Raw genomic sequence first — 18,730 nt, forward strand, 5'->3', positions numbered from 1 at the left:
GGGCACCATTGTGCAGCAGCAAGCATCACAACAAAAAAGGAACCTCAAGGCTGATCTAGGTAAATGTGTGCAAATGTATAGGGCACCATTCCTATATTTTTCCTAGGGCCGCCAAATCACTAAATCTGCCCCGTCCTCAATTGCAAAAACTATTAATGAATGAAATACACGTTTTGTTTTAGGATTTGGGTAGGACTGATTATAATTGTATTTCTATAAAAACAACAGAAGTCTATGATGTGTCTTCATTTAGCTATGTGTGTGTGTGTTTCTGGCTCTCTGTATTGATTAATGTCTGGAGCAGAGATAAGAATCGATACACTGAAATGAAGATTCCAGCACTTGATTGTAGTTTTTTTTTATGATTAATCTGGGTATAGCTATAGTGTGTATGAAGCAGAAAGGACAGTTAGGAGAGACATAGAGACTACAGGGTCAGATAGATAAGTGGATAAATGCTTCTGAACAAGAAACACACATTTTTACTTAATCTTCTTACCTTGGTCTTGTGCTTTGTTGGGGTTCCAGGTTCTGAAGTAATCATCCTACAGAAACACACAATGACACACATGTAAAATCCTCAAACAAGACAAGTCAAGCTTCAATTCCACAAACTTTAGAAAGAAGAAAATAGCTTTATGATTGAAAGGACAGTGTGAAATAAGACAGAGACAACGACTGGTGGTCTGAGAGTGAGATAAGTGTACAGACAGATTGTCTGGTGATGTCTATAATGAAAGCTGTATAGTAAATGGACTGTCTGTGAAGGCATTCGCTTCAACTGCTTGATCCAAACTTACATTTCATCTTCCTCCTGCTCTCACAGGTCTCTTTTTACACAGAATATTTGGGCTCTGAACCAAAAACCTCAAGAAATAAAATAAAATAAAAATCTATTTGATTATTTTGGTCTCTGCAATGTTGCTTAAAAAAAAATAAATAAACAATGAAATTACCAAAAACTTTAGTACCAAAAACTTTAGTCACAAAAGTACAAGATAAAAAAAAAAAAAAGCTAAATTAAATGCATTACAGCAGACTTTATCTGTATCTCGATCATACTTGAGCATAAATCCAAGATGGCTGCTGGTTATGTATTACATGTCTCCTCTCTGTTTCTGTATTTGTGTTCATTTTTCAGTAATGCAGTCTTTGGAAAAACTTTTGTAGCCTGCCTGTGTGTGTCTGCGATCATTCTTGTATTGTGGATACTGGTTGAGTGCTTTTGATGGTGAGTTGGGGGATTTGTTGCTCTTCTGCTGATCCGGTGTCTAGTCGGACTGTAGGCTGAACGTCTGATGCATATGGAACATTAAAGAAGAAATACTTGAGGAGTTTCGAATTCTTCACCGGATTGGTTGAATTAAACAGGATTTCCAGGAGATGTGTGTGTCACGTTCTTTAACGTTACGCCTGGAAACAAAGATGCCGTGACACCAAACCCCCTCATGAAAGAAGAAAGCCGCTGTGTTTACAACTGTGACAACAAGTGCTTGTCAGGATCAACTAAACACTGTGTGTATCACTCTTACTGCAGGTGATTTTCTGATGACACTATCATTTATTTAGTTCTTCTTTTTGCTTTCTCTAGTCTTCAATTAGTTTTAAATACAAATAAAACAAAATGCCTGGCTTTTAACAGAAATCTACCACACATTGAATATCTGCCTAAAATGTTCTCACTGGATGCCTCTGAGACTATGATTATGTTGAATGCTACAAATACCGTGTGTAACCGGCAGAGTAATCGCTGTCTGGTTGAAGTTTGTCCCTCTGCAGCTACGGTTACCCCCTGACGTCACTCAGCTAGCCGTGAGTGGCTAAACAACTCATTTGTGTCTGGCCAGTTGCTATAAAATCGTCTGCCTGTTGAGCTTAGAGATATTCTCTGACGCACGATACGTTTTTAGTCCTGTTGCTGCTTGGGTATGTGGTTCTCCTGTGTCAAAATGTTTGCCACTGATTGCCAGACGCTTCCGGGTAATCGCGCTGTGTATTGCTGAAGGTCCTGGGCAAAGCACACGCCGGGTAGCTTTACCACAATTTACTAGCATCAAGAAGGTATTATTTGTGTATTTTATTGTTAACTATAATGTGGGTGTCGTTGTTGGGATATATGCTTTTTAATGCACACATTTGCACACAGGTCTGGGGCAAAGTACCCGCCGTGTAGCTGTAACGTTACTGCCAGACGCTTCCGGGTAATCGCGCTGTGTGCTTTTGAAGGTCCTAGAAGGTAAAAAGTTTGTTTATTGTGTTATGAGTAGATCCAGTGTGTTAGGACTAAAAGCTTTTGAACACATGTACAATGAGTCTGATTGTGTTGCCCTGACATATTGTATGACTGTTTTATTGTCAACTCTTAATATAAATGCATTTAATGAATATGCTGTGTGTAGGGTTGTGAAGACCAGCGCAAAGGCCTGTTTTTCCACCGTGTCAGTTCATATGTCAACATTGAGGCAGATTGCTCCTGCTGCTTTGCCTTGCCTGAATTAAGTTTTATATATTTATTTTCTTTATTGTTTATTTTGCCGTAGCCTCCGTCTACTGCTCTGTCTGACTGATGTGGTATTGGCTGTGCTAGTAGTGTATAGCGTTACATTTCTCTATCCATTTTTCTAGTGATAACTTACTTGTTCTTTTCCTTGTCTTTCCAGAGTATTAGCGTAGCTGCTCACAAGAGAGGTTCCTGGTTCCGTCCCCACACCCTGCACCACGTATTGTAGTGGTAAATTGCACTTCACAATCTTGTTTGAATCATCGGCTTGTGGTGGTGTGTGTGTGCGTGTGTGTGGATGCATGGGATCGTGGGCTCCAGGTTCCAGAGCACGGGTGGTGAACGTCACGCGTATCTCGGACAGGTAACCTGCCTTGCCAGCGAATCAGTATTTTCTAGTTTAATTGGTAATCATACATTGTCCCCTGTAACAGCTAATGCCAGGTCTAGTCTCTATTAGTAATGTGTCTCTAGGATGACGGTGTGGCTCTTTTAATGATACCATTGTATAATAAAGTTTTGTTACTGTTTTTCTACTGAGAACACGTCTCTGTCTAGTTCATCTTATGTGTACTTCGACGAATCTGCTCGCCTTAAATCAGGTATTTAGAAGTTCAGGTGTAAAGTATATCCTGGTGTGAGAGGCACCAGGTGGCGTAGTCCAGAACCTTTTAAATCTAGATCTGTTCAAAGCACCGAAAGGTCACACGTGGTATCTGGCTTGATAGCAAACTGTCGTTTGAAACACATAAATGTACTGCTCAGAAAGGTTAAATCTTGTATTGGTTTTCTTTATTGTAACAAATCTTCATTTACGCATTCTTCAGAAGTTTTTGGTTAAAATGAAAGTGCTTCCAATTTTGGATTATGGAGATATATTTCACAGGTCCGCTTTAAAAACTCTCCTTCAAAAACTTTATATTATTGTTCTTTATTATTGAATTGGTCTTCTCTTTATTCTTGCAGACAAATTCATTGTGTGGTTGGAACCATCTGCAGCAAAGTTTAGTTATTTATTTATTTACATTTATTTCGCTCTCTTTAAAATTTTCGTAAAATTTCAATTCAGTCAATAGTACAAGATCATTGTACTTGCATTTATTTATTTATTTATTTTATTTTTATTTTTATTTTGTCACTCTTTATAATTGTGTTATTTGCAACTGTCATGTTTTTATTGTATTGTACCTGCTTTTTATCTCTTGGCCATGTCATCATTGTAAATGAGAACTGGTTCTCAACTGATTTACCTGCTTAAATAAAGGTTAATCCAGACTCTTTATACTTTAAGGCACTGCACTGGTGTTCCTGAGGTGATAATGCAAGCAGACTATTTTTCTTTATCTAAGCCATACATTGGCATACTTCATTTCATAAAGTCAAAACTTATTCCACCCATCAAAAAGTGCATGCACAATGAAACAAAGTTCACTATATACATTAAAAAATCTAATAAAAATAATAAATAAATAAAAATTTAAGTAAAAAAATAAAATAAGATCACATTTTAAAGTTAAATAAAATAATAAAATAACATACAATAAATAACACCTGACTGATTCCACCAATCAAAAAATGTTATATAAATATAAAGTTAATAATAATAATACTTTACTGATTCCACCTATAAATAAAATATTTATAAAACTGATACCACCTATCAAAAAGTAATATAAAGTTAATAATAATAATAAAATACTATTGAATGAATCAAATCACAGGTCCCATCACTTCTGACTGTTTTATGGAAGGGCAAAAATGACAGCGAGTGCAAGAGATTGATTTTCATCTCTGCAACAGACTCCAGATAGAATCTCACACACTATCCAATTGCTAACACAGTCCTCTCCCAAAGTGGAGCCGCTACAGGCCGCATAAACAAATATTTGACTTTAAACTCTCATTAGGGGCTCTTAAGCTTCGAGCAGATCGATGTTTTAGTGTAAAATATCTGGTTAATTTAAATGGTAAATGGACTGCATTTATATAGCGCTTTCAACAGACCACATGGCCATCCAAAGCGCTTTACAACTTGCCTCACATTCACCCATTCACACACTGACTGCAGTGTCATTCAAGGCGCCATCCAGCTTGTCGGGAGCAGCTGGGGTTAGGTGTCTTGCTCAAGGACACCTCGACACTTGGTCAGGTGGAGCCGGGGATTGAACCACCAACCTTCTGGTTTGTAGACAACCTACATGAACCACTGAGCCACTGTCACCCACAATTTTAATTAAGCGGGTAATTAAAAACACACTTATGCGCGAATAAGTTACATCTGTTGATAAGCTACAGAAGACATTTATCATTCCGGTGTAAACATCTGTAAACTACAGCTCTCAGGCCGTGAGCAAAGCCAGGTAGTAATTCCACTCAAAGTTTACGGTGGTCTCAGCAAAACTAGGCTAAATATGTCTGTGGGCTCATGGCTCCTAATCAAAGGGGAATTGCAGGAAAAGTGAAACTCATTTTACCCTCAGAATGACAAAACCTGAGTCTGCAAACCTTCCAGCCAGCAGACCTTCTCTATCCTGCAAACTCTCACAATCTAATGTCACTGTTGTAACATTTATTTTCGATGGTTCCAGCAGCAAAACTTCTCTCTGTGGAAATTATGACCTTTGCGATGTGTCTTTGAATGAACGATTTAATTTCAATACAAATTTAAATTAGAACAGAACAGCAGAAATGTGTTTACAGTGATGAAGGTACAAAGTCAGGAATCATTGGTGCACAATATGTATCATCTATAATTTTGACATTCTTGTTTTGTTATTTACAGAGCCCTGCACATGACACGCAGGAAAAAATATAAGGCTTTTACTATAGTGTTCCCTCGATTTACTATTGTGTTCACTCGAATTATAAATTGTGCGCACGATTTACTAATTTGTTCCCTCGATTTGCTAAATTGTGCACACGATTGAGCAGATCGAACGAACGCAATAGTAAATTGAGGGAACGAATTAGTAAATCGTGCACACAATTTCTTTTTTTTTTTCTTGCATGTCATGTGCGGGGCTCCGTAGTTATCGAACATATCACTCACTTTGCAAATAAATAAATAAATAAATGCCCCGTATGAGTTATTTACAGGTCCTTCTAAAAAAATTAGCATATTGTGATAAAGTTCATTATTTTCCATAATGTAATGATGAAAATTAAACTTTCATATATTTTAGATTACTTGCACACCAACTGAAATATTTCAGGTCTTTTATTGTTTTAATACTGATGATTTTGGCATACAGCTCATTAAAACCCAAAATGCCTGTCTCAAAAAATTAGCATATTTCATCCGACCAATAAAAGAAAAGTGTTTTTAATACAAAAAAAGTAAACCTACAAATAATTATGTTCAGTTATGCACTCAATACTTGGTCGGGAATCCTTTTGCAGAAATGACTGCTTCAATGCGGCGTGGCATGGAGGCAATCAGCCTGTGGCACTGCTGAGGTGTTATGGAGGCCCAGGATGCTTCGATAACGGCCTTAAGCTCATCCAGACTGTTGGGTCTCGCGTCTCTCAACTTTCTCTTCACAATATCCCACAGATTCTCTATGGGGTTCAGGTCAGGCCAATTGAGCACAGTAATACCATGGTCAGTAAACCATTTACCGGTGGTTTTGGCACTGTGAGCAGGTGCCAGGTCGTGCTGAAAAACAAAATCTTCATATCCGTAAAGCTTTTCAGCAGATGGAAGCATGAAGTGCTCCAAAATCTCCTGATAGCTAGCTGCATTGCCCCTGCCCTTGATAAAACACAGTGGACCAACACCAGCAGCAGACATGGCACCCCAGACCATCACTGACTGTGGGTACTTGACACTGGACTTCAGGCATTTTGGCATTTCCTTCTCCCCAGTCTTCCTCCAGACTCTGGCACCTTGATTTCCGAATGACATGCAAAATTTGTCCAAAAGTCCAGTGCTGCTTCTCTGTAGCCCAGGTCAGGCACTTCTGCCGCTGTTTCTGGTTCAAAAGTGGCTTGACCTGGGGAAAGCAGCACCTGTAGCCCATTTCCTGCACACGCCTGTGCACAGTGGGTTTGGATGTGTCTACTCCAGACTCAGTCCACTGCTTCTGCAGGTCCCCCAAGGTCTGGAATCGGTCCTTCTCCACAATCTTCCTCAGGGTCCGGTCACCTCTTCTCGTTGTGCAGCGTTTTTTGCCACACTTTTTCCTTCCCACAGACTTCCCACTGAGGTGCCTTGATACAGCACTCTGGGAACAGCCTATTCGTTCAGAAATGTCTTTCTGTGTCTTACCCTCTCGCTTGAGGGTGTCAGTGATGTCCTTCTGGACAGCAGTCAGGTCGGCAGTCTTACCCATGATTACGGTTTTGAGTAATGAACCAGGCTGGGAGTTTTTAAAAGTCTCAGGAATCTTTTGCAGGTGTTTAGAGTTAATTAGTTGATTCAGATGATTAGGGTAATAGCTCGTTTAGAGAACCTTTTCATGAGGGACCTGTGTGTATATATATATATATATATATATATATATATATATATATATATATATATATATATATATATATATATATATAGTACATGATATAATTTCCATATGACATTGTGAGCAAGTGTGCCTTTTCCCCAAATTGCAATGGTGATACACAGTAGTTTGTTAATGTGATTTTGATGTTCAATATACAATGAGTTCATATTATGAGTTATATATTGTCTGTTTTTGCTCTACTTCATCAATGAATATATTTTCACAAATGTTTTTATTACTGAATAAATAAGCATTTTGAACATATCAATTCAATGATTCATAAGACAGTCACCTGCTTAGTTTATTAATAAATGATTAATTTGAACAAATCAGTTTTAACTCACTCATTAAAACAGCGTCTCACCACCACCTACAGTTGGTTTTAGTCCCATATTTAGAGTTTAATTTCATTTTGAAGGAAACATTTCATATTTAAATTTTCAAAATGTTATACTTAAAACATTCATTTAAAAGGATTATGTATGCAATTGTGTTTCAGTGTAAATGCTCGTTCGATGAAAAAGCACACATGGCTCATTTTAACGGTTGCAAAATTAGAAAAACATGGCTTTTAATGTAAGCATTACATCTAAGGTAGATTTGTGTGAATTAAAACACTAATGCACTTCAAGCTGTACCATCATTTACATTCTGGCAACGTTATTGTTCTGGCTCCTTCAACATTCAGTGTCCTTCAAACACAAGATACTGCCTGAGTATACAGAACAAGTAACGCTTGAATGTCATTGCAACAGATATGAAAATATCAAAACACTCGTCATTTATTATATAACTACAATTTTGAAACTTGTGTATTAAAAAATATTCAGTGCACACAGACTGAAGTAGTTTAAGTCTTTTGTACTTTTAATTGTGATGATTTTGGCTCACATTTAAAGGGTTAGTCCGCCCAAAAATGAAAATTATGTCATTAATAACTCACCCTTATGCTGTTCCAGACATGTAAGACCTCCTTTTATCTTAGGAACACAGTTTAAGATCCGATTTAGTCCGAGAGCTCTCAGTCCCTCCATTGAAGCTGTGTGTACGGTATACTGTCCATGTCCAGAAAGGTAAGAATAACATCATCAAAGTAGTCCATGTGACATCAGAGGTTGAGTGGAAGAAAAAGTGTGGAAGAAAAAGACGCACAACCAACCGAGAGAACCACAGCCTTACGAGGACTGTCAAGCAAAATTGATTTAAGAATTTGAGTGTACTTCACAAGGAATGCACTGAGGCTGGAGTCAAGGCATCAAGAGCCACCACACAGAGACATGTCAAGGAATTTGGCTACAGTTGTCGTATTCCTCTTGTTAAGCCACTCCTGAACAAAATACAAAGTCAGAGGCGTCTTATCTGGGCTAAGGAGAAGAAGAACTGGACTGTTGCCCAGTGGTCCAAAGTCCTCTTTTCAGATGAGAGCAAGTTTTGTATTTCATTTGAAAACCAAGGTCCTAGAGTCTGGAGGAAGGGTGGAGAAGCTCATAGCCAAGTTGCTTGAAGTCCAGTGTTAAGTTTCCACAGTCTGTGATGATTTGGGGTGAAATGTCATCTGCTGGTGTTGGTCCATTGTGCTTTTTGAAAACCAAAGTCACAGCACCCGTTAACTTAGAAATTTTGGAGCACTTCATGCTTCTTTCTGCTGACCAGTTTTTTTTTTGAAGATGCTGATTTCATTTTCCAGCAGGATTTGGCACCTGCCCACACTGCCAAAAGCACCAAAAGTTGGTTAAAAGACCATGGTGTTGGTGTGCTTGACTGACCAGCACACTCACCAGACCTGAACCCCAGAGAGATTCTATGGGCTATTGTCAAGAGAAAGATGAGAAACAAGAGACCAAAAAAGCAGATGAGCTGAAAGCTTCTGTCAAAGAAACCTGGGCTTCCAGACCACCTCAGCAGTGCCACAAACTGATCACCTCCATGCCACGCCGAATTGAGGCAGTAATTAAAGCAAAAGGAGCCCCTACCAAGTATTGAGTACATGTACAGTAAATGAACATACTTTCCAGAAGGCCAACAATTCACTAAAATGTTTTATTTATTTTTGTTTTTGTTAAATGTGAGCCAAAATCATCACAATTAAAAGAACCAAAGGCTTAAACTACTTGGCAGTCTGTGTGCTCTGAATTTATTTAATACACGAGTTTCACAATTTGAGTTGAATTAATGAAATAAATGAACTGTTGAAGGACATTCTAATTTATTGAGATGCACATGTATATATTTAAGAAAAATATGTAATTTATATTTAGAAATGATATCAGTAAACACATATATAAACAAACTTTTATTTGGCTATGATTAATTGTGATCGACTAGACAGCACTACAATCAATTCTTTTGGCAAAAAGAAGCTTGCAGGGTTTACAACTCTACCAATAGATGTAGTGGTGAAGATGAAGTCAGTCACTATTATATCTCTGGTTTTAATGGATGATGTTGCAAGTTAATACATTTCTCTTACATGATTCTCTCTCTCTCTACAGTATATGCATATCATATATTTTTAACTGTGGCTTCAAATCAGCAAGTGATAGTGGTTTTTGTGGCATGCAGATGAGCTAGACAGCATTTATTTGTAACACACACACACACACACAACATCACAACACCTGCTGCACAAATAACCATCACAGACAGGAATTCGGACCACAGATTCATTTGATCTTCCCCTCTATTTCTCTGTGGTTGAGGTAAATGAGGTTTGCGGGCAGGCTGGTGGTTGTCGGCTGTCAGATTAGCTGTCTCATGTTTGCCCCGCAGTCAGACAATGCGGCTGGAGTGTGTTTGAGAAAGTCAGAAACTGTCTCACAGTTCACGGGAGACTAACTGACTCTGGCTGCGTGTTTGTTCCTCCGCTTTCCTTTCACTTCCTGTTTACTCACTCGTCCCTTCACGCTCACTCTCTGATGTTGCTCTGCTGTGACAGTTTAGAGCCCATGGGCATGACAGGTCAGCCGTACATTCAGAGATGGCCACGTATGTGTGTCTGAGCATCATGTTGAGTCAAGACGGCAGCGGGACAGAGCAGACAAACACAACACAGCTGACAAATAAATCCCACTGACACACACACACACACACTTCTGAACACTAAACTACCTCACAAATGAGCAGATTATTGTCTTGATTGGCATATAGAGAAAGTGTAGGATGGACAGCCTCAGACTGAGGAATGTGATTGGACATCGAGCAGCGAGCTTGAGAATTTAAAGCGGCAGACAAGTGTGCGCTTAGAATAAACAGACGATATTGTTCACTGGTGTGGACGCTAATATCATTATCTATATAGTTACCATTCTTGGTGTGAAAGGCCTTAAGAAACTGTCATGCTGCTGTGTGAAATATAGCCACAGTTTGCTGCATCATTAAGAAATGCAACTTGAGTCTCTGTTACTCAAGGATAGAGCTATATATCAAATCTATACAGTGATGCCGCAGGGTTCTCTGGGCCAGAGCTCATCTCAGACAGTGAAAATGTGTGCTGTTTCTGTAAAAAATGGACGTCAAGTTCTCAGTCCCAAAGTCCAAAGGGGACATCCAGACTTTCACCAGCGACAGATAAAAAGCAACGTCAGTCATGGTCTATGAGCACAGCAGAGCAGACGGCATGTGTGACAGATGTGCGACAGTATCATTGACATGGAGGCATATATTAAAACTGTACAGAGACATATACTGCCATCAAGATGACTTATTTCACGGGAAGTCCATGGTTATTAGATCAAGACATGCCAGGTCTCATCCTGCATACGCTACAACAGTGTCGTGTCTCCAGATCTTTTGGTTAAACATTATAATTAAAAGGAAAGATGATGTGACATAGTGGTAAACATGCCTCTGTCCCAATTTTTTTTTAGAGTGTGACCGGTCCACCTGCCTACTGTTAACTTTTTAAGAACAGTTTAATTCGGATATTCTATCATTTTCACTTTTATTTAGTCTCTTTCCCAATTTTTTTTAAGAGTGCGTTGCAGCCATCAAATTCAAAATGTATTTATATTTACAAAATACTTTTTACGTTTCTCAGTGAAAACAGTGGATATCTCGTCTTTGTACTTTTGTCAATTTAATAAAGGTTCGAGAGAATTAACAAATCACATATTCTAGACTTTCATTGCATTTTACAAAATGTCCTAACCTTCCTGCATTATTATTATTATTTTTTGCTGCTTCATATTCTTGTGAAAATATTGAAAAGTTTTATTTTTTAGGATTTTTTGATGAAAAAACAGCATCTATTTGAAATATAAATCTTTTGTAGCATTATAAATTTATTTACTGTCACTTCTATCAATTTAATGCATTCTTGTTAAAATCTTTCAGTCCCCAAACTTTTGAAATATATATATATATATATATATATATATATATATATATGTGTGTAAAAACACAGACACACAGACACACACACACACACACACAGAGAAAGAAGAAAGGATTTTGGATATGGATGTTAAAGAAGAGAAAATTATTTGTATACAAAAACGTTAAACTGTTTAACTTACCTCAACCTCCTTAAGACAGCAGATAAAGAGAAAGAGAATGAGATTATAAACAGATTGCATATCATATTTCACTAAGGAGAGCATCATTAGTATAGAATCAGTGACACGCAGGACTGGAACACAGATAAACGAGAAACAGATCAGAAGCTAAAACAGACAGAGTGAACGTAAAATGTAAGTTACTTAGTATTCATTTCTTTTTTTTTTTCTTTTTTTTTTTACATTTAATGAAGGGAGTTGATTGTAACAAAGGGAATTTCTCTTTCTTCTGTTAAACACAGAAGAGACATTTTGAAGAATGTGGGTAACCAAACAGCTGACGGTAGCCATTGACTTGCATAATATATATATTTTTTTTTTCACCATATCATGGAAGTCAATGGTTACCGTCAACTCTTTGGTTACCCACTTTCCTCAAAATATCTTCTTTTGCATTTAACAGAAATAAGAAACTTATACATGTTTGGAACAACATAGGAGCAAGTAAAGAATGACAGAATTTTAATGTTTGGGTTAATGATCTCAGTAAGTAATTTAACAATTGTGATGTTGGTCTCATGATCACAGCTAAATCACAGATGTAAATGACATAAATGTGAGTGTGGTATTCCTAAAATGTGTCTTATAATACACATAAAATATTGTAAAATTATAATAAACACAGAAATATGAAGCAAGAAGTGAAGACACACATAATTCATCAGCTGGTTCTATAAACACAAATTAATGAAAGATCAATCAATAGGAAGCACACCTTTACTGAGATTTGGAAGGCAACACACACTCACACACACGCCAACATTCATCCATACAAAAACACACACCCTGTGGGCTTTTTCATGTGTGAAGCGATACAGGATATTATGAGAGAAGACGTGTAATTCTGAACACATTACAGCCGCCATGATCAACAGAGGAAGAAAACAATAACAGCAGCGCACGCACACATCTTTGAGATAAAGACATGATTATTATTAATAAATACTTCAGCTCTGAGGTCTTCAACCAAACACCTTTTGTCCCAGGGGCTGATAAAATGTTTGGAATAAACACAGTAAATCATTATTAAGATCTATTAGATCTATTAATGCTATTTCATGCATACTGAGTTTTTTACACTGTTAAAGAGTTGGATTCCCATGCTAAACATGGACAAAGTTTAAAAAATTAAGTTGTACGTTTGAAGGAGTATTTCTGTTCCCAAATTACTCCTTCCGGTTTGTCACACGTTTCGGAAAGTTTTTTTCGAGTATGGCTCTGTGTGACGTTAGATGGAGCGGAATTTCCTTATATGGGTCCTGAGGGCACATTTGCCGGAAGAGTGCGCGCTAACGTATAGCACGTAACCCACTGAGAGCACAACAGACTTCACTGATCAGAGCGAGAGCCTCGCGAAATGTCACAAAAGGAGTGTGTTTTTGGTTGCCAGGGCAAGACAACCCTGCACAGATTACCAAAAAAAAAACAGCATTAAGGGACCAGTGGATGGAGTTTATTTTTACAGAGCGGTAATGTCACAGCTTCCAGACGCTCTCAACACAAAAGCCTACTGGTGCTCGTGATTCTTTAGCTCCGCCCACACGTCACGCCTCCAGCCGGTCGTGTTTTTCCGGGAAAAATTGGTACAGACTATCTTTCTCTTATGAATATAATAAAACTAAAGACTTTTTGGAGTTATGAAGGATGCAGCACTACTCTACAGGTACTCAAGATTAACAGGATATTGAGTGAAAACGAGCATTTCACCCCCCCTTTAATCTCGTGACACACACAACACTATCAAGCTTCTATAGTAGTTTTTCTGGGTGTGCATGTGTTTGCTATGTGATCACATCAGTGTTTGTAGGTATTTGTATATGTATTTCCTACCTGAAGATGAGATCAGTTTGTTTAGTCAATTAATGTGACACTTGAAATGGCTTGCTGAGCAAAGTTTTCTTTCCTGTATTAATGAGTTGTTTGAATAACCTCTTGTTTTTGTATGCCCCAGACTGTAATTCATTAACTTGACATTAGTTTTACACTTTACCTACAAATACGAATGAATTCTAATGAAATCACGTTGGTTTCTATTAAGTTATAAATCATTCATGAGACCATTTACATTAAACAGTGTGTTATTGGGTGGATTTGATCCCCTGATTGTCGTGGCTACTAAATTATGTAATTCTATTAAAAAATGTAAACCTGTCTTTCATTCAGAAGGCATTTGCCTCTTCAAAGGGGTCATATGATGCGATTTCAAGTTTTTCTCTCTCTTTGGAGTGCTACAAGCTGTTCGTGAACAGACCCAAAAGAGATATTCTTTATAAAATTTAAGACCCGTCCACACCTTCACAAAATGCCCCGACATCAACATCACAAAATGGGAAGATTTGCATAACACCACCCAAATGTTCATGCAGCAAAAGAAGTTGTAACTTTTATTCTTGCTGTAGTATTGTTGCTGTCGTGGGGATGCTGTGTTTCGTTGTGAAAGTGAAAATACTTTGTTTGGCCTTCCTAAAGAGGACACAACTAGAAATCAGTGGATAAGTTGTATTTACAATACTGTTCCAGAACAGTTCAAAACAAATATTTAGATGTGTGCAATGCATTTTATGGAGGATGAGGAGGACGTTTTCTGGGAGAGTAGCCTACAATGCTGGTGTTCTGACAAATAATGCCTCGTCCAAACTTTTGGTCTGTACTGTATATATATATATATAGTACAGTATATTGTCTTAATATCTGAACAACTTGAAATGAAATCCAAGATGCACTGGAAAGCTAACTGAAGGCTTTCTCCAGTTATTACAGATAATGCTTACATCAAGGTGAAACACCTTAAACTCGCTTACTGGCAGAACTGAAAGCCAAAGGATTGTGGGAAATGCAGTAATGATGGGTCTAAGGGTTAACAGCTCAGACACATGAGATTTTTTTAAAACGTACATGGTCTCTTTCTCTCTGTTTCCCTTGATTTCTCCTCTGGTGCTGTCTGATAGCACAGAACAAAGCCTGCGGCTCTCTCCAGCTGTAGCGTATCAAAAAACAGAGACTTGGAGAGCTTCAAACTGTACGAGCAGCTTGAGCTGCACCATCTGACATGCCAACTTCACAGCATCATCAGAGGGAACATAACGGCCTGTGTAAAGTTTACATGTCCCTCCAGAGCACAAAACCAGAGAAAGCTGAGACGTGCTGAACGCCACCAGCGTGACCTGTGTTTATGAGCAATGTGCAGTTTTGTCGTTCTGACTGCTCAAGTACACGACAGATAAATAAAGCCTCTTGGTTCCTCTTGGGTTTTGGGAGGATGGGCCAAGACCCATCTGTGTGTTTTTTTTTAATTGTTGGTCTATGTAGAAATTAATCAAACAGACATCGTTTGGCTCTTGTAGGGCGTCTGTTTGGTTTTTCAGCATTTTGTAGTGCAAGCGTTGCATGTCAAGTTAAAAATAGTTTACAAAATGCCTCAAGATGCTGTGTACTGCTGAGTCGAGCAGCTGTAAAGCCTGATATATGAAATAACAGTGAAAAAAAAAAAAAGTTTATTTTGAAATGGGAAAGTTTATTGAAACTTTTAGACACAACATTTTTTTTGGTTGAGAATTACATTTGTTACTGTTACTTTTTAACAGTATAGAAGATACTTGCAGAAATTATATAAATATCAGTAGGTGCTCTTTTTTTAATAATATGTCATAGTTAGATAATTAATTGAATAATGATCAAATCATATAATGCAATGCAAGACAATAATGATTGAGAGATGAACAAATAAACATTCCTGATGATCATATTTGAGACTAACTGCTTTTCTAAAAAGCAATGTCTGGATAATACAGTGAAAGTTAAATCATGCAACTTTCTTTTACTGTGTGTGTTTCAGAGAAAGATGTTTTCTTCATCCTTATCACTGAGAAAATCCAAATGTTTGTTTGTCTATCAATCCTGTGTCTTTATTTTAGAAAAATAACTTGATACAGCCAAGAAATTAAATGCTTTGTTGCATTGTGTTTGTGATAAATGAAACATAAAATCTGAAACGATAAAAAAAAAAAAACTAGCTTCTGAATGAAAGCATTGTGACTGACAACTTAATTCAATCGATAAACCACTAAATGCTCAATAAAGCAAAATAACTTATCAAACAAACACACAAGAGTGGGTGAGATGGATGTGTGGGGTTTCTACTAGGGTTGGGTCAATAGAGAGTGTTTATGTATTTCAGTTTTTAATTTTGGGGGAACTTTTTTATTTATTTATTTATTTATTTTCATTAAGTATTTGAATTTTATTTCAATGAACAAAAATTGTTTTTAATAATTTTAGTTTGAGTCAAACAACACTATGTCTCATATGTTTCTGACCAATCACACAATGTATCTAGCAGTAATTCAAAGTCTCTGGGATATATTTTTCGCAATAGTTAAAAATACAGTGTATGGGTCAAAACTGTTATAAAATATATATATTTTTTTAATATATCAAAAATCATTAGGATAATAAGTAAAGATCATGTTTCATGAAGATATTTTCTAAATTTCCAAGCGTAAATATATCAAAGCTTAATTTCTGATTAGTGATATGCATTACTAAGAATTCATCTGGACAACTTTAAGGGCAAGGTTTTTTTTTTGTATCTCTGCCAAATATTGTTCTATCTTAAACCATACATCAGTGGAAAACTTATTTATTCATCTTTCAGATTACGTATAAATCTCAATTTTGAGAAATTGACACTTAAGACTGGTTTGTGGTCCAGGGTCACATATATGAGGAGCGATATATACCATTCCTGTAAAGAACAATATACAAAGATCCATAACTACTGTAAATAAAGCAATAAATGAGCCATATACTGTACATTGTCAAGCTCCATACATCTTTTCAATATACACATTGATTAGAGCGACTGCGGTAATGTGAAAATACACTCGTTGTTGTTTTTTACTGGCATGTCAATTCATTCACTGCTTTTACCTGTGATTGTTTTTAAAGGCGTTTTTATAGAAAAACTAAAAGACCCTGTAAAGTTTACCAAAACAAACTGACTGACATAAAATGAATCCAGTCCAAACACGGCTTACAATCCAAAATTCAGCCCAATAATACACATGAAACTGAAATAGAGAGCAGAAGTATCAGATGCAACCAAACCCACAGCTGACGCACAAGCGGCGCCTGCTGCAGACTCGATTTCTCAAATCCAGACGCAGCGTGACGAGGTGTGTGCGATAACATGAGGTGAGTTCACCTTCTGTACTGATGACTACCTGATCCCATTACAGATACAGAGCCTGTCCGCACCAGCACGAGATGTGTTTCCAGTGCCCCCACGCTGTGTGTGTGTGTGTGTGTATGTGTGTGTGTGTGTGTGTGTTATCTGACATATGTCATTCCCATGAGCCCTGGTCCCACTTCACAGAGGAAATAAATCAATGTGTTCATTTAGTTTTAACACGGCCGTCTGCTTCCCTGCAGACTCCTGCGAGACTGGGAAAGCCGGAGAGAGTTTATCCATAACACACTCCAGAAGAGAGAAACTCATGCAGTCTTTCCTCACGCCTGAGGACTCGTGGGATTGCATTTCATCCCTCCATCATTGAGAGGCAGATTCATCCTCCTTCTGAGATGTACTTGAAACTACATCAAAACAGCGGAAAATGTTCAACAGGATTCATCAGTTTGTGTGAGAAAGGTTAGTTAATGCATCAACTAGGAGTAAAAGAAAAATATTGATTACCCAGTGGATAGTGATTCTCTCGTCAACGATTCTGAATCGATTCGAAACATTTCAGAATCATTCTGAACATTTTACTTTATATATGTTCGACGAGGGCATCGTTTATGCTGTTTGGAATGCAGTACGTTTTGGAAACATGAAACTCACGTACGGATGCTCACGAGCACTTTGTGTGTGTTCGTTCTGAAGCTCATGGCTGTGGCTGTGTGTGAATCCGTGTTAAATGCACTTGCATGTCCAAATACTTTTATGATACAAAATTAATGTAAACAAGGTCAGTTATGTCTTAAAGCTGCAGTAGGTAACTTTTGTAAAAATAAATTTTTTACATATTTGTTAAACCTGTCATTATGTCCTGACAGTACAATATAAAACAGATAATCTGTGAAAAAATCAAGCTCCTCTGACTCCTCCCAGTGCTCCTATTGCCATTTGCAGAAAGTCATCCGCTCCTGGTAAAAAAACAACCAATCAGAGCTGCGGTCTGTAACTTTGTTTGTGTTCAAAATGTAGAAAAATGTATATAATAAGTGAGTACACCATGAATCCATTTTCCAAACCGTGTTTTTAGCTTGTCCTGAATCACTAGGGTACACCTATAATAAGTGTTTATATTCGGACTATTTTAGATTGCTTCGGGGATACCGCGGCGGAGTAACCCAGTACCTTAGTGATTCTTCATAGACATAAACAGAGAGAAGTAGTTCCGGCTACGATGTTCTTCCGCAAGACGCAAGCAGTTCTGTTTATTAACCGCTAGAGCGTCAAAAGTTACCGACTGCAGCTTTAAGAGCAGCACAAAACATCTGGTATGTCGAAGTAAACCTGTGCTTTGGTGTGAATGCAGCGTATTAAAGCTTCCATTGTCTGTGACATCATAAGATGTAATCAAACAGCAATAATGCTGAGAAAAATTGAAAAACCCAAGATACTAGAAAGCACTCTCTTTTTGTTTATCACTTGTAACGTGTTTCTTTCCCCATTTCTTACTTTATATTTGCTTTAAGTTTTGAAGCTATATTTAGTTTTGATTTATTATTGGTTTGTAATTATTTTAAAAGTATCCAGCTTAAATAATCGAATAAAAATGCACAAATAAAATTGATAATTTGATATTTGTAATCATTACATATACTTTGCTTTGAAAGTAATCACACAGTGGGCGAAAAATAAATATATAGAAGAAAAAGTTTCATCAAGATGCATCAGTAGTCATTTCCATCAAAGCCCTCTGAATTATAATCAAATCTAATCGTGATGTGCTTAGAGATTCCCACCCCTAGTCTAGAGTTAAAGGGGTAGTGGCAGGTGCCTTTAACTACTCGTGCAAAAGAGTTATCCGCCTTCGTTACGCCCGATGTTTTCCTGCAGTACACTGTAATGACTATTGGGGTTGACTGGTAAACTGTATACTGTATAGAATGTCTGGATGTGAGGCATATCTTGACGATATATATATATATATATATATATATATATATATATATAT

At 37.4% G+C, this 18,730-nt stretch overlaps 1 protein-coding gene and 1 long non-coding RNA gene across 2 annotated transcripts in view; one reads left to right on the forward strand and one right to left on the reverse strand.

Moving 5' to 3' along the window:
• Positions 1-18,730, reverse strand: part of LOC128027772 (testican-1) — a 226,178-nt gene that overhangs the window by 97,478 nt on the left and 109,970 nt on the right. The window contains exon 3 of the mRNA XM_052615635.1: positions 500-545. Within this exon, the coding sequence (XP_052471595.1) occupies positions 500-545 (46 nt within the window). The remainder of the gene's footprint in view (positions 1-499; positions 546-18,730) is intronic.
• LOC128027773 (uncharacterized) lies at positions 1,959-3,043 on the forward strand. The gene is made up of 2 exons (XR_008186799.1): positions 1,959-2,061; positions 2,147-3,043. It is a non-coding gene; the product is annotated as an uncharacterized LOC128027773 (long non-coding RNA).

This window comes from Carassius gibelio, chromosome A14 (genome assembly GCF_023724105.1).
Source record: "Carassius gibelio isolate Cgi1373 ecotype wild population from Czech Republic chromosome A14, carGib1.2-hapl.c, whole genome shotgun sequence".
In the NCBI taxonomy this organism is placed as follows: Eukaryota; Metazoa; Chordata; class Actinopteri; order Cypriniformes; family Cyprinidae; genus Carassius; species Carassius gibelio.